Here is a 27,957-nt window from a genome sequence, read left to right as displayed (position 1 = left end):
TGGTTTTGACTGTCACTGGGATCCTGCTAGCCAGGACTCCAGTGCTTATGGTTTATGGCCTGCTTGTCAGTGTGTTTCACTATTTTCTTAATTGTCACTGGGGTCCTGCTAATCAGAACTCCAGTGATCATGCTCTCTTTCTAAATTAGTCACTACAGTTTAGCGACTCCATATTTTACTCCCAATTGGCACACTGGACCCCCCCTTTAAGTTAGTTCCTAGTATATGGTACATAGGTACACAGGGCATTGGGGTTCCAGGGAATCCTTATGGACGGCAGCATTTCTTTTGCCACCCATAAGGAGACCATACAAACACTTCTCCAGGACTGCCATTGCAGCCTGTGTGAAATAGTACATGCACTATTTCACAGCCATTTTCACTGCACTGGCCACACATAAAAGTCACCTATATGTCTAACCTTCAGACACTGAAAGCCAGGTGCATAGTACCTGTGTGTGAGGGCACCCCTGCACTAGCAGACGTGCCCCCACGTCGTCCAGGCCCATTTTCCTGGACTTTGTGAGTGTGGGGACAACATAAGTGTACACTACATATAGGTCAATACACATATGTAGCTTCACAATGGTAACTCGAATATGGCCATGTAAGTTGTCTGGGATTCCAGTACTGGTTGCACAATCCCATGCACTCTGGGGGCTCCACCATGGTCCCCCAGTATTGCCATACCAGCCGTCTGAGGTTTCCACTGCAGCCTCAGCTGCTGCCACCTCACAGACAGGCTTCTGCCCTCCTGGGGCTTGAGCAGCTCAATCCCAGGAAGGCAGAACAATGTATTTCCTTTAGGAGAGAGGTATTACACCCCCTCCCTTTGGAAATAGGTGTTACAGGCCCAGAAGGGGTATCCTCCCTGAGCCTCTGGAAATGCTTTGAAGGGCATAGATGGTGCCCTCCCTGCTTAATCAGTTCTACGCCGGTTCAGGGACCCCAAGTCCCTGCTCTGGCACCAAACTGGACAAAGGAAAGAGGAGTGACACTCCCCTGTCCATCACCACCCCAGGGGTGGTCCCCAGAGCTCTTCCAGAGTGTCCCTGGGTTCTGCCATCTTGTTTTCAGGATGGTCAGGGAACTCTGGGAGCATCTGAGTGGCCAATGCCAGCAGGGACATCAGAGACCCCTCCTGATAGGTGCTTACCTGGTCAGGGGACAAATCCCCTTTTCAGAGCTATGTAGGGTCTCTCCTCTGGATGTTTCCTCGGATTCAGATTGCAAAACTCCAGCAGGAATCCTCTGCATCCTTTACTTCATCTTCTACCGAAGGATCAATCGCTGACTGCTCCAGGAACTCTACAAAACTGCAACAAAGAAGCTCAGACAACTTCTGCAAACTTGTAACTTCAGATCCTGCCAGAAACTGCAACAGTTTCTAGGTCGTGCATCCTCCAAGGACTGCCTGTCTTCAGCCTGCACCAGAAGAACTGAAAGAATCGCCTGTGGAGTTACAAAGTCACTTCCCTACTTCAGCAGGCACCTCTCTGCAGGGACGACTGGTGGCTTGAGTCCCATCTCCAGACGAAAGGCGTGGATCCAGCAACACGGGTGGTGGACCAAAGTGGCTCCAGCAGTCCCAACATCCAGCTGTCCAATTTTGGTGGAGGTAAGAGCTTGCCTCCCCACGCAAGACAGTATCCCCGTGCATCGTGTGACTTGCCGTTGCCAAGGCTTGTGTGCAACCTTCCCAGAGGTTCTTCGTGCACAGCACAGCTTCGGCCCCCAGCACTACATCCTACGATGCATAGCTTCCTCAGCAGTTCTCTGGCACAATCCTTTGTGTTGTGCTGCATGGGCCTCCATTTGCACCTTCTTTGTCCCCGGGCTGTGGGGCTCCTGTGCGCGCTGCCTGGCCTTCTGAGGGATCTCTGATTTGCTGAGTGCCCCCTCAGTCTGCCCTCCTGTGTAGAGGCCACCAGGACCCTCCTGGTCCCGGGCAGTGCCATTTTCCACTAACCACGAGCTTTGTGTTTACCAAGGGTTATTGGCAGAATCTAGTGACGCAAACCAGACTGCATTCATCCTTCCGGCGTGGGACATCTTCTGCACCACCCAGAAACCCACATTGGTCCTCTGTGGTGCAATTCTGACTTTGTCTTCTCACCGGTGGTTCCATTTTTGCACCTTCATCCAGGTTAGCAGGGGCTCCTGTTCTCCCTGGACTCTTCAGTCCTTCTTGGACTTGGTCTCCTTCTTCCACGGGTCTTCAGGTCCAGGAATCCATTGTTGGTGTCTTGAAGTCTCTTCTCATTCTTGCATTATCTTCTATCAGGACTCCTAGTGTGTTTTTAGGAAACTTGGTGTGTTTTACTCCTGCTTTCCTAAGCTCTGGGGTGGGGTACATTACTTACCTTTGGTGTTTTCTTACACTCCCAGTGCCCCTCTACACACTATACTTTCTAGATGAGAAACAGACTTTCACATTCAACTAATAAATATATGGTTTGTGTTCCCCTTAAGCCCATTGCAAACTATGGTGATTTGCACTATTTGCACTATTTTCCTACTGTGTACTTATCCGTTTCTGGTTATTAGTGTATTTATTGTGTGGTTTACTTACCTCCTAAGGGAGTATAGCCTACAAAGTATTTTTGGCATTGTGTGACTAAAATAAAGTACCTTTATTTTTGTAAAACTGAGTATTGTCTTTCATGTGTGTAAAGTACTTTGTGACTATAGTGGTATTGCAAGAGCTTTGCATGTCTACTAGTTCAGCCTTGGCTGCTCTGCCTACAGCTACCTCTAGACAGCCTGGCTTCTAGACACTGACTACATTTCACTAATAAGGGATAACTGGACCTGGTATAAGGTGTAAGTACCTTTGGTAACTACTACAAACCAGGCCAGCCTCCTACAAATGCCACAATACATTAATCAAGAACTGGGAGGTGACCAGTTAACCCCTGCTGTGGATCTGCTACTGCGTGACAGTACCGTAAACAGCATATCGTTTTTTACCTTTTGATTCAATAGACCTGTAAACAACTTTTTTGTTGAAATCTGTAAGGCAGGTAGCAAATGATGTGTTGTGTAACAATTGCCATAGTACAGAGTTGGTGTATGTATGGGCTGCCTCTGCAAGGTGCATCGAGGTGGGAGTGTGGAACTCCTAAACCTCTGCCTAACCCAGGTCACACACAGAAGTGTTGTTCATCAGTTGGGGCTTGCTATAGTTTCTGTAGGGATAGATACATACACACACTAGCTAAATATGGAATGGAAATAAACTGAAAACTATTTTCACGTTGCATTGGACCTTGCAGAAACTATATAAATGAAAATGGGAATACGAGAGTTCTTGTGAGTCTTATGGAACTCTTTTTCGGTGATTTCAAACAATTGCTTTGGGCCATGTAGGTGTTGGTATTTTTTGTTCCAATCGATTAGGCATATACGATACAGAAGACTGATTATTTTTACTGGTTACAACACTTTATTTAGAAAATATCGGAGGCTAATACCAGTCGAAAGCCAATGGATGTCCAGAGTTAATGTTCTTCATTAAAAATAAAACAAAAGCTCTGGAAATATGAGCAGAAATATAATCTGGAAGTTTGGCTGAAAGAAAGGTTGCACTCGTAGGTAGGAAATCAAGCCTTTCATTTTAAATGAAAGTGTTAATAGTTAAGCTAAAGTTTAACTGGTCGTTTAGCTGATCTTGGTCTGTAAAATAGGCACATTTTTCTTAATTCACAACTAAGAGCGAACAATGGGGAACAAGACTTGTGTTTAATCTTGTGCTTGCAGTTTAATTTCTTAAATAAGTATTACCGTTTCTGCACCCCCATCCGCCCTCCAATTGCATCTCATCTGTCTCATCTGGTTAGTTTTCGATTCCATTTGTTTTTGCACTGTTAATTCCTAGTTGTTTGATCACACCTTTCCTACTGTAAACAAATATTCACGTTATTTCCAGCTCAATGAGGTGACTACCTATGGCAGTGGTTCCTAACCTGTAGTCCGTGGACCCCTGGGGGTCCGCGACTGCTTATAAAATTAAATAATATTAACAGATTAGGTCCCCAGCTTTCAGTACTGACTCAGTGGGGAGATCTCCTGATTTCAATAATAATTCAGAGGGGGTCCCTGGGATCCAGTAATCATAAAGTGGGAGTCCACAGACGTCAAAATGTTGGGAACCACTGGCCTATGGGACTACTGCAATTTAACCTTACATATGAATGTAATGATGTGAGGAGACAACACACTGCTAAGTGTGTATGGTTCATACATTGGATGAGATTAATGTGTATAGGCAGATTTTGTGCTTTTACTAATTAACTACAAGAAACAAGCACTGGCAAAGCCAAAAGATCAGACTTTTCCTCCCAGGCGTTTGGCTTTTTCAACGCTTTTGTCGTGGTTTTTGAAATCCTTGTATTGTTAGGGGAGCTGTTGTCCTCTCACCAATTTAAAAATTACACTTGCTAATAAAAGCACAAGTATTTCTTTGGTCTCAAATAGCAAACTATGCCATAACAGCCCTTGCATGGAATGGAATTACTGTGTGGATGTGCTCCATGTGAAATAGTAGAATGCCATCACTCACACTGATGTTACTAACGGCTGAACTGGGCTCACTCATTGCACCATGTTGTAGTAGGTAGGTGGAACACCAATGTAAATGACCCAACAACAGAACAGTGGTTGAAAAGGCCTAGCTGAAAGCCCCTGTAAGTAAATATACGCATTTTTCGCTGGAAAAAATGAAAAGGTTAAAGTGAGTTAAAGGAATGTAATATGATTTTAGCTTATGTAAAAAAACTAAAAAAAACTGGAAGAAAACAGAGGTTAAAGTGATGTTATAGTTAGGTGTTGAAACACAAATAAAAAAAAAACTAATGTTAAAAAAAAGAAAATTAAATTCACCAGCAATAAGTCACTGAGCTAACTATAACTTGCATCCCTGCCTTGCACTGCTTATAAGCTCACATATTACATCACTCAAGACATGCTAAATGTCGTTATTGATGACATTACTGAGGATGCCTAATATGACATTGCAGGACAAGGGGTGGAATTGCAGGGTCTGGTCTGTGGCTAAGGGCTGCACGCTGCGGGGATAGCTACACAGCCAAGCCAGAGGCTCTGGGCCCCTGCACATGACATTTAGCCGTGCGTTCCGTGGGAGTTATCACAGGGCCTTGCAGTCAATCCCCCATTGTGCGCAGCCTTTAGATGTGTGCAGCAAGTGGTCAAGTGCATGGCGTGGTCAAAGGACACAGCCTGCACCCCACACCCTCACCCCCATCCATGGGTGCCAACACCACCATAGACACCAACCCAAACAGTACATTTATAATTTGTGTTTTTTTTTTTTTTTTTTTTTGCTGTACCATTACAACACATCACATCCTTGGAACGGGGATGTAAAGCTTGAACGGTCCCCAAAAACTCCTGCAGGAGGTATCATAGTACCACACTGGAGAGCTGTGCTGGATCCCACTGGAGCACCACAGTACAATTATTATTTGGCCTAGTGGGAAATTTGGAATCCCTCTAGGTCTCATACTGTGCCCCTTTATATATATATATATATATATATATATATATATATATATATATATATATATATATATATATATATATTTTAACCACTTCAGCACACATTTTTCCTCACGTTACAGCCAGCCAATCAGATCATTCCATCTGTGGGACAAAAAAGAAAGACAGGAGAAAACGCTCTCTCAGCTAATCAGAAACCCGTGGTACCGTCCAGATATACCTATGCTTTTAACTATTTCTGTCCAACCTCTGGCACTGTTTTAAAAGCAAGTTGCTCACAAATAGCTCAACGGACTTACACCAAATGACAAAAGGCATGCTTTCTGGGTAAAGTTCTATAATTCTTCTAAATTTTGTGTCATTCTATTCATTCTTTTTTTCTGCATCAATTCCCCAAATGTCCTACCGGAATTAGCATGGGAAAACAACATATTGGGCCCCCTCTTTTTCTCAGGCCTGTACTTCTACAGCAGGCACTAAAGGGGTCATTAGGTGTTTGGTGGGCGGAAACATCCGTCAGCAAAACTCCAGATGAGGAGACCACCACAGTGATGAGGAGACTACCACAGTGCTGGCTGTCTTTGAATTAGTGCCATTCATGAATTCACAAGAACTTACAGAAGTAGATCAGGAAATCGTACTCCTACAAAACATTTGTCAACTGTATTTTAGAACGAGCAAATGTGCATGTGCAGATTTTCTCATGTGAAAATCTATTGAGCGTTTGCAAGTTCACTTTCCCTCCAACCACTTTTTTCCCCAACCCTGGAAGAACTTCTACTTCTGCCATTGTCAGGAGTACATTTCCAACCTTTCTTATTATGGGAAAAAATTAGGGAAGAGCAGGTGAAAAATCCTTAAAACATGAAAGTTAGTAGGTTTGCAGACTGAACGACATTCCAGTCATGGAACTACTGCTTACTGCTTCCTCCAGCCTAAGCATGTAGATCTGCGGAAAGGTGGCAAAATAAAGACATTGCTATAGTAGGGACTGAAATTGCAAGTATTTAAGCCCTACTATAGTAGTAGCCCTGGCATAATCAGAGGCGCTATTATCAGAGCTCTTACATAATGAGATTGATGCCATCATTTGTAGCCACACAACATGGCACCAAAAGGGATAAGTAGATTTTTTACAAGGCAAGTAGATTTTAGAAGCAACCTGTCCCATGGACAAGTAGATATTTTATTAAATTCCACACCCCTGCTTTCATGTCAGAAAATGCCCACAAGTTCACACTTCTTTGTGTCTTCTCATTACTAGGAATTGTTCCAGCATCTCACAAGGAAAGAATATGTAACTCCAAAGGTCTTTTTTAGGTTGAGCTTATGCAGCGCACATGCGTAGTCTCTGGAAATGTTGTAATCTACATCTGTGGCCTTGCACCACGCCTATCTCATGCCCATCACTTTCACTGGTTCCTTGGCCTGCCTTTCATAATTCCCTTGATTTTGTAGGTTAATTATTTAAGTTTGTCCCACCTTGAGGCCGCTTTGTTACTGCCTTGAAGAATGACCCTGTTACATAGATTATTGCATAACTGGCCATATACCTTAGTGTGGCGCACAACTTTATTCTTTTGGCCCGCTGCTTCTCACTTTGTGGTCGTATATTGTTGTTTCATCCTCTTCCTTGTTTTAGGCATGCCGCTGTTTCTTTGTGGTGTTGCACAAATGCTGAAAGCTGGGGTCTGAAGGGTTCTTTATTATTATTATTTTTTTGAAGGTTCATATAGCGCGAACTCCATCGGAGGAGCGCTTTACATGAGTACATGAAGTTTCATATAGCACAAACATGATCTGAGGAGCGCTTTACATGACTACCACTTATGTACAAGATTAGCAGTTGAACAATATACAAATTGGAACAATTCAAACAGTAAAAAAAAAAAAAAAAAGAAATCCTCAACGTGGCTCTCCGAGCACAGCAGGATAGCCAATACTACAATATTCACTGCACTTGGGAAACTCACCCCATAATGCTTTGCTTGGCATTTCTTTTTCAAAACATGTTTGTCCATAATTCAGCCTGTGGTGGTCCTATGACAATGGGACTACAACCAAACTGTTCAGCAAAAAGCGCTCTGTCAAGGTCATTTCTGGGTTCCCACACTAATTTGGAGGGACCCCCAAAACAGTAACATCTCCCACCATTCAATGTCTTTTTAAGCTCTCTTGAGGCTGGAAGTTTTGTTTTACAGCTGGGAGTTGTTTGTGTTTTAAGGGCTTTGTTTGTAATTGTATTACAGTAGGCCTGAAAATGTATAAGGCACTACACCCTCTATGGGCTATATATACGGTTGCACTGCATTACTTTCTGCCATTCTGTTTTCATGTTGTTATGCCCTCTAGGGGCTGATTATATATGGTTTCATGACCATGTTTCTTACAAATGCAATTTTTATTATAGTGTCCTCTAGGGGCTGTTCTGCGCATTATGGTCACGATATTACAATAATCGCTGCACTCAGAAACTAGCCCCATAATGCTTTGCAGACATTTCTTTTAGTAAACATTTTTGCCCATAACGCACTGCATGATGTGCTCTTTTTCACTAGGTCATCTCTGGGTCCCCACACTAGGTCGGGGGTGACCCCAAAATGATATGAAAAAAATATAATATATAATGGCAACATTTTCATTTTTGCTGCAAATAGTGGAAGAAGGTTAATAGAAGTGCTTTAGTAATATGTGGGGCCACTGGAATTATGTGGCAGAGAGAACCAATTTATGCAGCAAGGATGACCAATTAAGGTGGCAAGGAAAGTCCGGCTATACATTTACAACGCCAATAGCTTTAACTCAGCAAATGCGAGACCAATTGCATTTGAAATGCTTGATATCAAAACGCATTAACGACGTGGCTATGGTGATGCAATGGGAAGGGAGAGCTCACTATGACTCCAAGTGGTGGGGTGGGGGCTTGAAGCGGACATAAAGAGAGGGCTCTTGTAAAAGTGGAGGGTAACAAACTTCGAACATCACTGAAAACAGAAGAGAAAGCAAATGAAGAAGTTTGCCTTTGTAGATCGCACTGCTGTTCTGACAACTTCTGCAGGAGTATGTCTGTACTTATTTCATTAGCAGCATAAAACTTCGTGTTTCATGATCTAAATATTTAAAGATGAGAAGCTAAATCTCTAAAACAAAACGAGTTTTCTCTTTTTGTCATTTATTCAAATGGGCGGTGGTGTGCGCTGACTGAGACACCAAAGTAACAGATTACTAATTCGCTGGAAGTAGGAAAAAAAAAAGCTTATTCTGAAAACAATGTTATCAGTCTTTGCCTTTAGGTCACATAGAGATAAACTTTCAGCGGTCTGTCTCCCCTCTCGACACAGGCTGTTTGTTATCAGTAAAGCAAGTACGCACTACAATGCCACTAAAAATAGGCCAAGCACTGGGAACTGTCAATTCGGTCATTCCTTAATTAACATTAAAACAACAGCTAACAAATGGTTAGGTTACAACAGCGAACTGGGTTATAGCTGAACGCAAGATGCAATGAAAAGCATATGTATTTCCTCCCGCCGGTATCCAGCATGTTTTTTCGTCACTAACACGTAAGGTACAGACTTGCAATGTTTTGCCCTAAGATGGACTCAGTCATACAATAACTACACATCATAAAAATCCCACATCTTGATTTATGGAAACCGGAGTGTGTGATTTTACGTTCCTAATGGGCACATACGAATACGAAAAATGTAATTGGGAAGGTGGGATAATGTCACACTGTAGTTCATGGCGAGGGCTGTTTCTGGGTGGGCCATCCTCTTACAAGCAGGTTCTTACTACAAAACTTGCGATGCTTTTGGTATTTAGGTACCTCTTGCAGCAGGTTTTCTACATTTAAACATGCACATTTGCTTCTTTTAAAAGGTAAGACACAGAGTCAGATGTAGGTAGGTTCAGTTTTGCGAGTATCAAAAAGTTAATTTTTGCAATTCGCTATTTGATAACCACACATGTGCTTTACACTTTTTATGATTCCTAGTGGGTCACAAATAAACCCAACTCATTATTAATATTCATGAATAGATCTTGCTTTGCAACCCATTGGGAGTCACACAAAAAAAAAAAAAAAAATCACAGGGATGGTGGCCTGCTGGGGTCAGCATGCCACCAGGTCTGCTATAGCTTTTTAATAAAGCTATGTTTTTTTTTTTTTTTATTTTTTTTTTATTAAATGCAGCCAATTTTTCTTAAAGAAAAACGGGATGTGTTTCGAAAGAAAAATGAAAATCTTTCTTTTCATTTTTTAGTGTAGGCAGTGCCTGCTCTTGACAAATATTTTTACAACCATTCTCAAAAGGGGAAGGAGTCCCTTGGGAACCCCTTCGCATTTGCGAATGGGTTACCACCAACTTAAAGTTGGTGGTAAAATGCATATTTTTTGCGACCGCATTTTGGTCACAAAACATTCACACATACCACTGCAATTCTGTATTATAAAGGGACGCCCTAAACACCCCCGTCCTAATAATCGACTCGCAAACCCAATTTGCGATTTAGTTATATTTGACCGAATCGCAAATGAGGTCTTTGTACATTGAAAAATTTTTTTTTTCATCTGCAAATGGTCTTATTCTGCGAATCAGGCCATTTGGAAATGAAAAAAAGCTTTGTTCATCTGGCCTGAAGCGCCATTCCAAGATGGTCTCTGGCAAAGCACGCTCTCATATACCATGTTGTGTATAATATGGTGGTGTATGGTCACCACTATTTAAATTAGTTCCACTGAGGTGTATTGCATGCAAATTTATCTCCTGTGGATATCCTAAAATTCTCGGGTGGATTCACCCCTCATGTCCCCACATGGACACCCCTGTTCTATGCTTACAATGGCTCAGAACCCTTTGTTAATAAATGGTCACAACCATAACTGTTTTGTTTCGCTATATTTTTGTCTTGAAAATTTAGCTCTGGTTTAACAATCACAGGTTCTAAGTTTTATAACAGGTGTCTCATATTTGATTATGATTGGATCCACGTTAGGAAATGTCTGAAAGTTGATAAGGGATGCGTTTGGTTACGTGCAAATACATTGTCTTGTCCAAGAACCATGACAGAATAGTCACAATGATTTCTGCACTACATAATGCTATTATTTAAGTTTGCTCTACTGCTGGGCACACCACCAGAGACTAAACAAAATTGCACTAAACACTCAAAAAACTGCTTGGTAGCTAAAACAAAAGGAGCCCTGTGAAGAAAAATAACCACGAACCAGACGGTAGCTATTGCTGCATTAAATAAGCTGGCCACCTACATATTCTCAAAACTTAAAGCCTGCATGTGATCTTCAGTGATTTCAAGTAGAATTTCACAACACTTGTAGAACTCACACCGAAGATGTTCAAAGAAAGTCTAAAGGAGGGGATGGTTTGATTTTTATGTTGTTAAGAGCTCCCCAGTGGAGGCTGCATTTCCATGTTACTATCCTATTCCACAGAATAAAGCTACTCTATAACATCACTGTATACACACTAGATCATGTTCACGAGCCCCAAAATACATGCAATATATTAGTCATTACTGAAAAACTTTGAGAAAGGTCGGTCTTTGGCTGAGGACTACATCTAAAGTAGTCCTCCATCTCATTAGGACACAATTATGAATGTTTTCGTGGAATGACTCAAGGTATTAATCTATGGCTATTTGTCTGCAGTGAGGTGTTTCTGGTTTATTTGGGGATGAAGCCCTTGTACACTTGCATCTGGATGATGACAGTGTCCTACACAACAGCCACCCACACTTCACACAGGGCTGCATTGTAGGTGCATCCTACAATCAGTGGCATGCCTCTTTACCTCCACTCTAATAGAACACCACTGGCTGCCCTTGCCAGCTGCATCATCTATAAAACCATTTCAACCAGCACCCCAGTTTATGACAAGCTCACCCTTTCTGGCACCTTTTGGCACAACTGCAGCCAGGACACCATCAGATGTAAACAACACAGTTAAAGAAACAAATAAAAAGGCACTAGACCTCCATCCATGCACCCCGGATCTGGAGCAACATCCTCATATCTATCAGGGCTGCGCCAACCCTGCTCTGATTTAGGTAAGAGCTGAAGAGGTTCGTCTTTAAAAAACATAATATCATGATTCAGTTATAGTTCACTCGAACTCTTACAAATCAGCTACACCTCCAATCACATTGCCAACATCTTTGCCATGTTCTCCGAACAGAACTCCAACACCTTTCAGCTAGATACGCACTCCATAAATAATACATACATACATACAGTAGTTTGCTGCACAGTTAAAGTATGGAAAAAGCACTACCAACAGAGAGCATGGTTTCGAAAAGGCCTCTCTGTTTCTTTCATAAACTCTACTCAACCTCTACAAATCATCAAGCACCAAATTTTACACACACATTACAACTGGTGCAGGCATTCATTTTGGTAATATACTCCCACGGTTACCAATACCGGATGACTTAGTAATTACCAGGTGTGGTATTGTAACTGAATTGTAATCAAATTTATATAGCGCTTCCTAATGCTGATGTGGCGCTTTACACCAGGCAGCGCACTGCTGTAGAACCAAAGCTTGGAGAATCGTCCAGTGTTACTGTTTATTGTAGGCTACGGGGATACTCCTGTGCACTCCAGGAAACCATTCACTCTAGTTTCTTTGTGACCGGTAAACGTAGTAGGACTTGGGTGTGATCGTTATTTGGGGGGAGGGGGGGCTGTGGGGGGGTGTTGTGGGTGTATGTGTGCTCATGCAGAAGGTTAATGTGGCCCACACATGAGGTACAACATATTAGATATTGCTAGGTTGCAGGGGTGTGAATTTGAAAGGAGGAGAGTTGTGACCTTGTAAGCAATACAATAATAGAGAAATAAGATAACTATGCCTTTGAAAGTGTAACTTGAGCTCAACCAGAGGAGGTCTGCAGAGGATGGTAATGAAGGAGAAGGCCATTTGAAAGAAAGATGTAGCAACAATTACAAGTTTTAATTAACGGTCAGATTTCATAGCAGACTATGGGAATATACAGGATGTTGTTTTGAGACTATGTAATGTGAGGATGCAAGACTGTAGAAAGAAACATTATTTGCATGTAAAGATAGTGCTATATTAGGTATTTTTGAAAAGGCACCACAATTAGTCATTCCGTTCAACACACTAGGCTGCTGACCAGCTCTCTTGCCAGGTCAGTTGACCAGTTCAGTAGTAGAAGTGAAAAGTAATTGCTGGACACACCTATAGTGAAATACCCAGAGCTTCTGTCTGCACTCAAACAAAGCAGTAATGCAAGAGCATAGGTACACAAGAAAATATGAGGGCAGATTATGCAAATATTGAAAAGGAGATTCTGCGATTGCTGGAACGAATGTCTTAAAAAATGAATCCTGAATTCCTGATGTGTCAATGCATGAAAAATTAACTCACAAGTGTAACAAGAAGGCGTGGGTTTGGGAGGCAGCAAGTCAATGCAATCCACAATTAGGCTGCCTATATGGGGGGGGGGGGGCGGAGGTTCTGTTTAGGCATCAACACCACAAAGCCTTACCACGCTACTGGTCATATATATGAACACATTTTCCCTATAGACTTTGATACATCTGGCCCTTGGTCTCACAATGCAATATCCCTGGATGTCCCGTAGGGAAAGTATGAGGGTGTCCACACCCCGTTCGGCTTACACATAACTAGTTGCACTTGAAACTATTTGCACGTTTTTCCGATATTCTGGGCACTTTTCTGCAAGGCTATTTCGCAAAATGTGAGCTGCGGGGAAAAAAACAAATCTCGTATTATAGTGGTAATCCTGATTTGGGAAGGAACTACCATTTCCAACCAAACAGCGAATACCATGACTTCTGCTACGAGGGCTTTAAGGTTCGCTGCCCTAATCCTCCAGCTGAGTTCCTACTCAAGCACACAGGGCTTTTGATACCTATAACGCTTCCATATGAACATGCAGTGGCCAGGAGGGGTTTTCCTAAACGCAGTAATAAAAACGCCTGTCTTCAATCCACAGGGCTTTAATGTAAGCGTAATATTTCAAGGCTGACAGATCGACTCGCCATTATGGAAAGTAACCGAGCCTGCTTCCCACTGAGTTCTGTTTAACCTACAGGGCTACATAATCGTACAGTGAAGTGGTGCGGTAGTATTTCTTGAACAAGAGCTGTAAACTGTCGCGAGCGTCTTTGAAGTTCCATGAATCTTGGGAAGTACTTCACATTGTTGGCAGGAGGCAATTCATAATATTTGCTTTCAGAGATTTTGCCAGTTGTGTATTTTTTTGTTAGGAAAGCGAGAAAGAAGGTAGCACCGTTCATTAAGTTTTATTTTTCAGTTTCTAGCGAACAACCAGGCCTTGTGATTCATTATTTTAGCTCTGGGGAGTACAGAGAAGGCCATTGTCTATCTTCGCGCCATTGATTGATTTATCCACTGGTTAGCAAGGAAAGTGTCCTGACCTGGAGAGCTCGTGGCAGGTTTAACCCCTTGCCTCCATGGCGATGGTTGCCCCGAAGGGCCAAAATTAATTGAGATATTTTCATTTATACCAGCTTTCCTCAGAATCTCATGCTGGTTTTCCACAAACTGCACAGGTGGTTTGCAAATGAAAGAGAGGCTGCCCATTCCCGTTTGCCATCTAAATCAGAAGTAAATACAATAGCGATTTTATAAAGTAAATATCAAACTCATGCTTTTAAAACAATCATATTTACGATAACATAACTGCAAGAAAATCTGTGAGGCTTAGGGCTATATATACACCTAACTATAAATAAATGTGAGTGCTATATAGAACATGGAAACGGGTTGTGCACTAAAATTCTGGAACTGTTAGGGACAGGAAGAGATGACAACTAAATGTAAGAGGACAAAATGCATGCCTTAAGAATTTTACAAACTAGCTGGTTTCCAGTGGAATGTAATGCACAAAGAAGGGGATCCAGTCTTTGGCAGTAAGGAACACAATGTTTCTCTCACCAATACTAGATCCAACAAGGGCATATAGGAAGACAATCTGAGGCTTCTCTTGGGGACACTATGCTTTTTTAGAGTCGAGCGCACAAGCGCTCCAATCTTTTTATAATCTCTCTTTGGGCTTGTAACCACGCCAATGTTCCGGCTGTCACTTTTATTGGTTTGTGGGCTTTGCTTTTAAAATCCGCTTGCTTTCATTAGTTAAAGTCATGCACACGGCATGCCTTTTTCTGGTTTGAGACACTTCGCTACGCCCAAGTGATGGGCATGCACCCAAGTTCTGGACTATCTGAAGCCTGGCACAAATAGGCATGGGCAAGCAGAGGAAGAGAAAGTACAATTGTTAAGTGGATCAAAATGGTGGCATGAATGACAGTGTTCCTAAAAGAAAGTAGCAAAGGAATAATCATTCTTGCTACTTTAAGAAAACAAAAACAGGTAGATACATACAGCTTATTACTGATAATCCTTCAAACGTTGCCAAATGAGTCAGAGGGACATGAAAAGATTGCAGTTCACTGCGCCATCAAAAATCAGCCAAGAAACTAACCATTGGTCAAAAGTACAGACTTCAATTTTCCTTGTCTTAAGCTGAAGGACACTATTGCACATCCAGATCGCTAGGGCTAAAAGACATATTTAACCAGGACAGACACTTCTACCCAATGTGGAATCTGGGTGAAATCGGATATTGTCTAATGCTCCAGTGAATTAAATGAATTCACTGATATACGCACCCCCCAAAAAAATGTATATCACAACAAATTATGGGAGTAAAATAGCTTAATCAAACATGAGGCCCAAAATTCGATTGATGATATTGTATTATTTGTAAATCATAATACAACAACAAATGCCATTAGCTAGTGCAGAGGATGGAAAATGCAAGAAGGTGCTCAATTGCGTGACAGTATTTACATAATACCCTAAATCAACAGTGTGTCACACAATAATACACTATTAGGTTCAACGTCCACATAGAATCATCATTTGACATTGGTGTAAAAGACAACCATGGTGGTATTTCGAGGTTTCGACCCACATGGAATATCGTCACGGGTCTCCTCAGGTCAGCACTGTTTGCTAATGCCTCGTGCTTAAACAATCCACGTTCGAGGTAATCTTCCCAGTTACCCATGATACTTGATTATATGGGATTGAACGTGTGCGTGCTCACAGGCCAAGCTGGGAGTGTCCGTGATAAGGTCTTCAGAACCCCTCTGAGTTCTTAGTTCTCTCCTCTGAGTACTGAAGACCTTACCATAGACATTCGAAGTTTTGTCAGTGAACATGTGCATTCCATTTGCTACGGGTAAAAGAAGGCAAGTACTGAAAGGAGTATTAAAAAAAAAAAATTAAAAAAAGGAAAACGTGTTACCTACTAAACATGCAGTCGGGTGTTTGTAAAAAGCATTTTAAGTTTTAAAAAAATGTGCATCATTGCAACAAGTATGGAATGCCTTCTACTTTTAATCGTTAGCCAAGTATGATTGTTATTAGCACAAAGAAAAGTTACTAATGGTTTTTAATCATAGTAATCGGAATACATGATGTAAACACACATGGATGTCTAAAGAAATGTAAAAAAATAGATAAAGAAGAAAGAGTAAGCTAAGTAAAGTATTGGCCCACCAGCCCTGCACTAAACTGCATATTGTTTTAAGGAGGGTGTGCATTCCATAACAAGCGTACCATTGGCTCAAGTTTACACAGTTTAAACAAGATGGAATTATGGCTCTTAGTATGAATTCTCAGTGTGAATACAAGCAAAAGTGTAAAATTCACCAGACCAGGTACAGCTGTTCATTTTTTCATGTCTGTTTATTCATTTTCAATGTTGTGAAGGACATTACAATATATTGTCCTGCTGAGCATATTGCCATTCTTACGTACAGCATTAATGCGCATATAATTAAATATTGTTGAGTCGGAGGTCCACCAGAAAGGTGTTCCTTCACAAGAGCTTATAAACATTTGTTATATTCATCAACAAAACTATTAAACGAAAAACAGAACAATGCATACGTGGGTGAAGTGAGTATTGTTTTCAGTACAATGTTGAGTATCTAGGGACAGGGGCATGTAATAGAGACGTTCATTATAGATATCTTAATATATACATGAGGCATAGCAAACACGTATCGTGTGCAACTCACATCTCAGGGTGGGTGTAAATCATTTCACCTCCACTTTGAGTACCAGTGGATCCCAACATTCCCACCCGTAGAAATAATATCTTGAGTTCGAAGCCAACACGGATGATGTGCTTCTGCTTTGACCCAATTTAACAGATATTTTACCCATTGGGATATAACCAGAGGGGTCGAAGATCTCCATGCCATAGCATCCTGCGTTTAAATAATACAAAGGCTAAATACAATGAACCTGTGAAGGTATTTATATCCCCTTTTCTTTTGGGGCGAATGCCCAAGAGACAAGAGGTAGGTGTTACAGGTAGAGGATGAGTGGTCAGTTCCGATATTATCTCAGTGATCTTGTGCCAGGTGATTTCTAACACCGGGCAATCCCACACCATATGATAAAATCCCTCTAAGGGTAAAGTACAGCGTGGGCAGCCCAGGTTATGTGTGGGGTAGGTGCAGTGGATGCCATGGGGGTCCAGATATGTGTGATGTATATAATAAAAAATTGTGTAAATCTGAATCTAGCATTTCGGTATATCCCCTTTGCCACCTGTAAAGCCCTGCTCCATTCCACATCAGTTAGTGGCTGCGATAACGCCACATTCCACTTCTCACGCACAGTCTCTAGGGAGTTGACTTCGGGTGTATGTAATGCATCATATAAGGTGGTAACAGCACGCTGAGTACACCTGGTTAACAAAATAATATGTAACTCGTGATATGTGGGTGGTTCTGTGTCCACTACACCACAGAGGCCGCGCATGACCTGTAATGTAACGTAATAAGTGAGAATTGTCCAGGTGAGATTATATATTCTGTGAGGATGTCCTGAAACGACCCAAGTGTACCTTCCGAAAATAAGTGTCCCAGTCAGGTAATCCCTTTTTCATTCCATTGGATGCAACCACGAGCTTGTGTTTTCTGTGCTATCCCGGGTAACTCCCAGACTGCAATCTCCGGTGAATAAGGGATGTGTGGGCCCTTGAGATGTATGAAACGGTGCCAGCATGTGGGCGCTACCTTCATAAGCTGTGTCATATTGTTGAGAGGTCTGCTACTGTCTGTTTGCCAAGTGTACACTACAACAGTCCCTAGTCGGGCGTGTATAGCGTATGATTCCGGGTGTAGTGGTAAGAATAACCAGGATAATGGCCATTGTACCTTTGCCACAGCATAGTATAGCTCAAAGTTTGGGGCAGCGAACCCACCCTCCGTCAATGGTCTTTGGAGTTTAGCTAGGGCAACTCTGTGGCGTCCATCACCCCATATCAAATCCAGAAGCAAGCCATCCAGCATCTTGAAGAAGGCACATGGTACCACTACAGGTAATGCTGAAAATAGATACAGCAACCTGGGTAGAATTAACATCTTGGATATCGCCACATGGCCAATCGGCGATATTGGTAGAGATCGCCAGAGAGTGAGGGAAGTACAGATATTTGCAACCGCCTTGTGTAAGTTCCCATCAAGGAGGTCACGCATCACTTGATAAACATTAACTCCTACGTATTTGAAGGTATCATAATTCCACTGCAAGCAGGAGGCAACCGCGAGCATTCTATTGGAGTGGGGCATGGGGCCAGCAGGAACACACAAGATTTGGACCAGTTAACTTGGAGATCCGAGATCTCCCCAAAGGTTTCAAGGCGCTGTTCAAGTTCCGGGATTGTGGCTCGTACATCCCTAAGGTATATGAGAGCATCATCAGCACAGACAGACATGGTGTGGAACCGCCGCAAGTCCTGTATACCCCAGGCCTCAGCACGCTCACGCAGATAGAAGGCCAAGGGTTCCACGGCCAAGGCAAAGAGAAGTGGCAAGACTGGGTAACCCTGACGCGTCCCCCTGTGTATGCCAAAACAATTAGAAATCATCTGACATGTCTTCACCCTGCCCAGCAGTTCCATGTACAACATGTTAACCCACCTAAGAGGTTGGGGTCCAAATCCCATACATTCGAGACTAGCAAATAGAAAATCCCATCCCAGGGTATCAAAGGCTTTCTCTATGTCTAAAGAAACTGCCCCTTGATGGGGGTCATCAGGTGGGGTATTATGAATGATATGGAATAGGCGTCATATATTGAGAAAGGTAGTTCGGCCTGGAAGGAAACCTGATTAGTCATGGTGGACTAATGTCTGCATTACAGGAAGTAAGCAGTTAGCTAGTATTTTTCCTAATACCTTGCAATCCAAATTTAGCAAGAAGACAAGGGATGGTATGACCTAACGTCTAGGGGATCGCGCCCTGGTTTGGGAAGTACCACAAGCAGGGCTTCACATAGGGATTTTGGTAGGCGGCCTTGCTCAAATGCCTCCTTTTTACCATTCGATTGGTAAGCTATCTGCACCCGTTGTTTTGTTACTAGCAATTTGAGAGATGACTTCTTTGATCTCATCAGTCTGTATGTGTTCCTCCATTGCATTGCATTGGGTATTTGTGAGTCTAGGTAGGGATACCCCTCTCAGAAAGACCTGCACAGAGCTCAGATTCGAGGTAGACGGTTTCTCATAGAGCTGTCTGTAGTAATCGCGGAAGGCATCGTTAATAGATAATTGTGAAGCAGCTATTGTGCCATCAGCTAGTCTAATCAACATAGCTGGTGTACTGCGATGTTCACCTCGGATGAGCCAGGCAAGCAACCTGCCCGAGATATCTCCCTGTGCGTGTTGTAGAGCCGTTCAGGTGCAGAAGTCATGATAGCTCAAGGCACATTTCGCCTCACCATGATGGATACGGTACTGTCGGAGCCTTGAAGGCGACGCAGTGTGCCCCGCAGCTTGTATTTCTGCCTGACGCAGATCTCTCTGTGGTGGAAAGAGATCTTGCATCAATTGTCGTTGTACCCCACGAAGTGGCTGCCATACAGAGCCCTCGAATCATCACCTTATGGGTCTTCCATTCTACTGTACAATAAGAAGCTGAACCAGCAGTTGTTTCGGAGAAATGTCAGATGCACTGCAAAAGTGGCTTGCGAAATGGGGGGTCCAATAGAGTTTCTGCTTGAAGGTGCCAACTGGGGACGGTGGGTCGTCGTGATCCCCAGGAGAGAACCGCCGTCAATGGATTAGGGTCAGAGTATGTTCGTGCTAGGCAGAAGAGGCCCATTGCGAGTGGTGCTAAAAAGGATAGCAATTCATGGATGCAGGTCATGAATGGGGGAGTAAAACGAGTACTCACAGTCTTGCGGGTGACCCAGTCGCCATACATCACTAAGACCCATATGAGTACTCCAGCTCCTGAAATGGTGAGCGATGCGGTTGCTTGCAGCAGAAGGTAGTTGGGGGGGGGGGGGGGAACCGTCGAAATGTAAATCCAGTGTGCAATTAAAGTCTCCACCCCATATCACCGGAGTTAGCAGATCACGAAAGAGCGCCAGTGTTAGAAAGTCTAGGAAGTGTATTTGAGTCACATTAGGGGCTTATATGGCTGCTAAATTAATGGGAATACCATCTAGCCAACCCTCCAGAATGACATACCGGCCTTCTGAATCTATTTTTTGTGTAGTTAAGGAAAAGGGGACTCCCAGAGCCACCAATATGAGAACTCCACTGGCGTAGGCGGATGTAGTAGTGCCATATGTTTGTCCCCACCACCTAGATCTTAATTGATCGAGCTCCATGGCCGTGAGATGGGTCTCCTAAAGCATTGTAATGTGAACTTGGCGGCACTTGAGATATGAGTATATCCTATGTCGCTTGATGAAGGATGCCATGCCCTACACATTCCAGGTCAAATTTCTATATTGCGAAGTGTGTGTCAATGAAGGCGTAATAGGTAACATATCCAATATAGTGATTTAAAAAAAATACCTTCTGGGCTACCATTCATAACCCCGATACTTTTAATCCCCCATCCCACACAATAATTATCACTCATAAGCATCCATAATGTTAGTGTCCCACGTGCAGAATAGCAGTTCTGAGCATAATAATACGGTGTAGAACATCGCAAAACAAACATGTAAATCGAAGAATACCCAACTGTATGAACAATCCCCTCCCCAGGGCTGAAACCACGTGGTATACCGCCCATTAAACATAATCATGCGAAAAATAACACTTGCACTGATAACGTAGTGAACAACGTGTCCAAGAAGGCATCGCGTAGGGGTGTGACTTGCACGTGCATATTGGTGCAACGTGCTAGGGCTCAGGACTCAGTGTGAGAAGGTCCTTAAATAAATCCATATCAACGGGAAAGCCCTGCCAGTAGTTTAGAGGTACCATGGAAATAACAGCCATTGGACAGCAGTGCAGAGCATATTGACAATACAAAATCAGATAAGGTCGCCTACTTATCCAGGAGTGACGTGCAGGTCTACAGTGCTGCAGATCGACGAGTCCTCAGATTCCCAAGTCTCTGAACCCGATGCTCTCATATGGTCTGATCGAAGAGCAGTGAATGAGTTGGTTTGATGTTGTGTTACTGCTTTGACTGCTCGAGCTTGCTCCGCCACCGATTGATCACATTGAGGACGGGACCTTGGTGGTTTTCTGCGATGCCGTTGTGGTTTAGGTGTCAACCAACGTATCCGTTTCCTCCTCCTTCCAAAGTGTTGTAGCTAGGCCATTGGCATGCAGCCAAATCCATACGTCCTCCAGTATTTGAAAAACGTCCATAACTTTAAGCTTCGCTGGAAAGAGAAGAGCAGATTTGATCTGTAGTTCACGTAACCGTTGTTTAACCTTCGTGTAGGAACCATGTCTGAGTTGCACCTCCATAGTGTAGTCTGGGTAGGAAGAGATCGTAGTATTGTCAAAGTGCCCTGGGCCCTTAGTACGGAACAGTTGAAGGATGAGGTCACGATCGCGAAAGTTCAGTAGGTGGGCTATGAGAGGGTGCAGTGATGCTCGCGCTTTGGGAGGGCATCCTGGGATGCGGTGGGCCCGCTCTATGGAGAAGAAAGGAGGTGTTTTATCCTTTAGCATGGTGTTCAGGGGACACAGTTCAGCACAGGGAAGCTCTGAGCATTCAGAAAAGTCTATAAAGCGAATGTTTTTTGCAACGCATTCGTCCCTCTGCGTCCTCCGCCCTACGATGTAAAGCAGATATCTCTTCCTGCATGTTCGTTATTTGATTTTGCATGGTCTGAAGAGTCGGCAATATAGTTTGCGTGACTGATTCAGCTTGGGAACACTATCTGCCAACTTGAGATGATCCGTTCTCAATAAGTTAACCTCCAGAGATAACTCAATTTTAGCCTCCAGCGAGGTTTTGGTGTCCAGTATAGCATGCAGGATCTTCTCAAATTTCTCAGAGTGACTATTGAGCATGGGTTCGAGGTGACGAAAATGGTCTACTTGTGACGGAGGGTCTGGCGCAAGGTTGTCTCCTGTTGCTTTGGTGGGTGTGTTTTTCCCCCCATGTCCTTTCAGGGGGAGGATATTGGTGAATGACTATATACTTGTATTACTAGGTCGTTAGCAATATGGCCTGTCTCTCTGTCATGCGTGTATCGACAGATTAGCTCTGATTTGCAACTTCTCCAAATTATTGGTGTGATAGCCCACCTGGCTCCCGGAAAGCGTGAGGCAGTACGCCACCCAGATAGACCAAGCGCGATGCAGCAGAGACAACTCCGTGGCGCAGGGCAGCCAACAAGCAACCCCGAGGACAAAACTGCTCAGTTTCTCCTTGCCATCTCAGTTTCTCCCATGTCTCAATTCCCTGGTTAAGGCAACCACCGCCTACCACAAAAGTCTATAGAGCACCATGAGTGATCTTACGGCTGCGGTCAGCTCGCTCTGCAGTCTTAATATATTCCTATCTGCTCTGGCAGCTCAGTGTAGACCTGCGTCACAACTCCACACTAGGGCCCCAGGTACCTCTCAGGCCGCTCATAATACTCGTAGCAGTAATACGCAACACCGCTTTTGGCAGCTATTAGGGGGTGTCAGTCTTGGAAATCACCAGCAACCATAGGGGGTGCTCGTGGGCGCACACTAACCACCGCCAGGGGTGTCACTCACTCACATCTTTCGGCGCTGCCCACAGCTCACATGATGTTCCGGCTCTGAGCATCCGGTGGACAGATCTGCAGTCTCTTTTCTCCCCTCGCAGTGCAGCCGCAGCTCCCGGACACCCCTGGAACACCCCCTGACTCGCACCTGGCTGAGCCTTAGCTGTAGGGTCAGCAGCAGTCCCTTACTGACTCCCCTGGGTTCTGCAGATATGCATTTCAGTCATGGGCCCTGGCGCCATTACAGTCGTCCACATGGCGTCGCCGGCATCGGGCGAGGGAAGCCCCACTGTGATGTTTGCGGCACTGTTGCAGCCGTCCGAGCGCCGATTAAGTTTGGCTGGGCATAGCGGGTCCGTACAATTCACTCTTGGGACCCTTCCGCCATCGATAACAGGATATTTGCTGGGCCCAGAGCAGAGCTCTCTAAGGAGCATCCAAAGCGGTCGCCATCTTGGCCACGCCTCAACCAGGTACAGCTGTACATAAGATATCCTAAAAACCTCTCCTCTCTGTGCCTTCAGCCAGAGTCAGGAAGAGGCATGTGTTTGGGAATAAAAAGCCTCGCATGGAGAAAAGTGAGAGAGGACCCCGTAGCGAGAAGACGTCAAGAAGAAATAAAAAGACATATGTACAACAGCTAGGTTCCCGGACAATTTGTTTATTTATATTTTATCATGTGGGACTCCAGCCTAGATGCTTCCTAGTAACAGGCCACAGTCTGCATATTTTAGTGACGTATTTACGAGGAGCTGACTGAGGGCATGGTGGTAACGCATCCTTAAACTGACTCAAACACAAGTATTGTTAGACAAAATACACATTTGTCCACCACTTCCTAACGAGTAAATGATGTCACAGAACACGTTAAGGAACCTATACGGTAGACAAACCCCAGTGTTTGCCCAGTAGGGACACATCGTACTGGATTGCAGACTACTGTAAATGCAAAGGATTTTAAAGCAACACCAGCTGAAATCCATTTGCAAGGCTGCACATCTGTGTCACACCATGCAGAATGGTTATGTAAATAAAACGATGCTTCACATACCACACACAGTTTTGCATGTGAATTAAGCAGCCATGATTAGGTCTGTTTTTTGACAGCACAGCTGTCAAGAAGACCAATATACTTAGACTCGTCTTTGTGCCAGCCCCTTTGAACCACTACCTTTCTTCAACCAGGTTGTTTCAGACACTGGTTTGAGAGTGTGCCACTCACACCTTGGCACAACTCAGTGGAGTATTTGTCTCTCACCTAGGGCCTCATGTACAAAGATCTGGTTTTGCGACTCGCAAACTGCGAGTGTTAGCGACTCGCAATTTGCGACTCGCAAAACCGGATGTGTTTGAATTCCCAATGGGGTCGCAAATGACCTACCTCATGAATGTTCATGAGGTAGGTCACAATTTGAGACCCCATTGAGAATGGCCGCCCTCACAGGGATGGTGGCCTGCTGGAGATGTCAACCAGAGGAATCCTTTATTACAAATACTTTCAACCCCTGCAGTGCGTTTTGGCCCTACAGGTATACACCCATAGGGCCAAGTCCAGTTGCAGGGACTGGAAGCGCATGAAATAAAAGATTCCTCTGGTTGACATCACCCGGAGTGTCCGTGTCTCACCTTTAACGAGGCTACAAGGTATCTTCTTTGTCAGATATATGACACACACAAACACACATACACCAATATTCCTATTATATATAGTGTAGGCTTGCGTTTGTCCGCTTTCAGAGAAGTTTTGATAGTAATAACATTCAACTTAAAAATAATTACCCCCATTCAAGTTAAAATAATCCGAATCCAAGAACACCATTACTCTGTGAGTTGAAGGAAAGGAATCGAACTAACAAGAGAAACTAAACCGTCTCACCAACCTGCAATTTACTCCAAGTGTCAACTCATAACATGAAATTATTCAGCGCTCACTGCAAACTATGAAGCAGAATACTAAATTATCATACAAATGCGGAGAAACTTAGATGGTGAGCAGCCCCGTGCAACAACTTCAGTAAATCCAGTTAACTCTTCCAGCAGCACCTGTACAATTCCCCAGAAAGCAGTGGGAGAACGAACACTGTAATTTGCAGAAAGCAAAGCTGTTGGCTATAATGGCACAATGGGCTGACTGGCATATATGAACAAAGACACATAGGCCTTACATGGGAGTTTCTATTACTCCTGTTTTCGGAACATGGAAATAGCTCGGTGAAACGGTACTCTAACCAGTAGAGCAAATTACTCCATCCAAGCTTTTTTGGAAAGGATCGGAGGGGGGGGGGGGGGGGGGGGGGAAGGGGTGATAAGGGAATGTCTCAGAGATAGTTATCTTTTAGTTTCAAGGGGGAGGGTTCTCAAATCTGTTACATTTGAACCTCACAGTCTTGTGCAATACATGTGCAATTTCGGGGTCAGGTCATCATTTGAAGGACTGCAGTTAGAAGGATATATTATGCACTAGACGCGAATAGCATGCTACAAATGGACACACAGATAATAGACATAGCAAACAGTGAAAACATAGAAGGCAGTGGGTGGAATATTTAGACATGGTTAGGATTCTTAACTAAATACACAAAGCTTGTGAAATGCTGTGGTATAAATTGGACGTAATTCGATGAGTGAAATGTATTAAAGAGACACAAATTTTGGGGGGGGCGGTAAACCTCCAGCTCCCTTGTTGCTCCCCAAACCAACATTGATTGTGTATTTCACTTGTAGGACACTGCAGTGAATGTAAAAGTTAAAACAGTATGCCATACTTGTAAAGAAAACAATTGTCATATTTTTGATGTTCATTACCAGTGAAACATGCACATCTTTGTCTGCTTAAACACAGTTTGAAGATAAAATCTTGAGATCTCAATCCAAAACAAAAAGACATTAAAATATGCTTGCCTTCACATGCATTTGAAAACTTAGAAGGGTAGATAAGAGTTACTCAGACATTGGAGGAAAAAAAATTAAAAGAGGGAGACAGGGAGTGCAGTTCTGGGTGGCTACAAGTACTAGTGCTAATTTTCACTCGTCAGGGAAAGTGGTCAAGCCACATCTTTTCCTATGTGGCCTAAAAAGAATATATTTGATCTAAGCTTAAAAGGGATCCTGGAATTCCAAGTGTTGACGCTAGCACCCTCACCTCATATGTGGCAATCCAAATGTTACTAATGCATCCATAAAGATCAGCAGAACAAATCTGCCAACTATGTGAAGGAGACAAATGATGGCAGGGACACGTGAAGATAGCTGTAAATTTCCACTAGACCATTCTCACAAAGGTATTGGAGGGTGACGGTGATACCATGGATAATTGCCTAAGACTTTAAAGGGTAGACTTGAACTCGAAGGGCAAATAATCACAAGCTGCGAAAGTGCACACTCTATACACATTTTAGTCAGGTGTTGCCTTGGTGCCCCGTTTTGGGATACAAAACTCATAAGTCTCTAACAACACTAAGATAAGACCGAACTCAAAACAGGACGTCACATATAGAAGATGTCACTTTATGTAATTCAGCTGTATAAACTAAATGAGTGGCTACAAAAGGCTGCTGTAACAACAAAATCAGCTGGTTATGGTCTCAATATTTATGTTTCAATTCATCTGTTTTCCATCTTACCGTGAGTCATAACATTTAGTTTTGCAGACATTGTCAAAGGCTCATCATAAAAAAACAAGGTTTGCCAATTATTTCTAGGCTTACTACAATTCTCAATGCAGATATTGTTTTTCGCTTAAGCTTGCACACACTTTAGGACTAATAAACATGTTCGATAGGACATACTTGTGCATATTGAATGCTGATTTATTTTTGGAAGAGGCCATGTTTGCAATATTCACATATTGAACAACAGAAACAAATTACAAAATGAATGATTGATGCAGAAAAACATGGGATCCCTAGATTCAAGCTATCGGCCTGGCTATTGTGAATCCCTTTTACATGTGTAGTATCGAACTACACAGAATTGATTGATAAAAACTATTATTCTATCCAGTTCTTTGAAAAGGTGAATTGCCTCATATAAGCGACCAGATGATAAATGAAGTTGTGAAAAAAACTGAGCCTGCTGGAAACTGGCACATTTACCATACTTCTGGTTTTAAGTAAACATACTGCACATCAGATATCTGAGTAAAGACTTCCTTACCCTGGCGATAGTCAGTGGTGTGTTGAAATCTCTGCCACCCTGAAGCCTAAAGCCAAAGGGACCGGGTCCAGGCAAAGAAACACTGTACACGCTCATGATGGTGGGTGATTAAGTTCTAATTTCAGCAATCGACACCTGTTGATAAAAACAATTCAAAACAATTCAGAGGCAAGTTCTCTTAAAACACCTATGTTCAGAAATATTAACTGCATAATCATACTACTGAGATATCTCTAAGAAATAATGAGCAGTAAGAGAAAGCCCAGCATTTGACGTGTCTTCACACCTTGCAGCACTCAGAGAAAGTGGGAAGCTGGAAACTAATTACTTTTCAAGGACTTTTATTGTGGTGTACATACAACACGTTTTGGTTCCTCCAAAAAGAAGCAAGCCATAATACATTAATGATTTTTTCAATTTTTATATGGAACAACACTGTGAACCAACCAGGAGACAAGAGCACTAATTTCGGACTACGTATCTATGTTCATTGCTGAACTCTGCAGTCTTTGTAAAATTCTGAGTGCCTTTATGTCAAAGCGTTCATACTATTAATTGGATGATCTAGGATGCCCGAAGACAGTTGCCCATCACCACATACGGGAAGATTACTGGTGCATAGGTCTAGGCATGGTTTCAGCAGTAGTCATCCTTGGAACTCAGGAGAGGTGCTAGTGTAAGAGGGGATGATGTCATGCTATGCTATCAGGGTTTCAATCACTGTAAAGCATCCTGATGTTATAAGTGAGCCCACTGGGCCGATTCACAAGTACGCTCTTTGCACTTTTACTATTAGGCAGTTGGACATATCAGGGTTGATTGACAAAGGTGTTTATCAATATGTTATGTACCTTTAAAAAAATGGCAGGTATATCAAAGCTTGTGAAGTGGCTGAGTTTGATGGATCAACAAAGCACATTATTAGGTGACGATATATGCAGACGCAAGGTTTAAATTCAATTATATATAAAATATGTATATCTTTAAATATGGGCCCTGATGGTATATGCCCATGCAATGTTATTGGTATTATGTCTATAAAGTGATTTGTTAGTGTCCATGAAGGGGACGTGGAGGGAGAAGAAAAGACTTATATTAATCAAGTCTTTTCCACTAATCAGGAGGTGGTTCCAGGTACTGGGTAAGGTCCTCCTCAACAACTGAGAGGATCACAGCACTCTCACAACATGTAACTTTTAATGCAGTTCGGACA

The 27,957-nt window shown here is 43.0% G+C and overlaps 1 protein-coding gene across 4 annotated transcripts in view; it reads right to left on the bottom strand.

Annotated features, from left to right (window-relative positions):
• The window catches only part of PDLIM5 (PDZ and LIM domain 5), a 535,229-nt gene that overhangs the window by 488,825 nt on the left and 18,447 nt on the right, over positions 1–27,957 (bottom strand). For all 4 annotated transcript variants that reach the window (XM_069238127.1, XM_069238102.1, XM_069238118.1 and 1 more), the window contains exon 2: positions 26,745–26,879. In XM_069238127.1, coding sequence (XP_069094228.1) covers positions 26,745–26,840 — 96 coding nt within the window. In that variant the 5' untranslated portion in view covers positions 26,841–26,879. The remainder of the gene's footprint in view (positions 1–26,744; positions 26,880–27,957) is intronic.

The sequence above is a fragment of the Pleurodeles waltl genome, chromosome 1_2 (genome assembly GCF_031143425.1).
Source record: "Pleurodeles waltl isolate 20211129_DDA chromosome 1_2, aPleWal1.hap1.20221129, whole genome shotgun sequence".
Lineage (NCBI taxonomy): Eukaryota > Metazoa > Chordata > Amphibia > Caudata > Salamandridae > Pleurodeles > Pleurodeles waltl.
The sequence above is the reverse complement of the archived record's forward strand: the minus strand, read 5'-3'. Positions and strand labels throughout refer to the sequence as shown.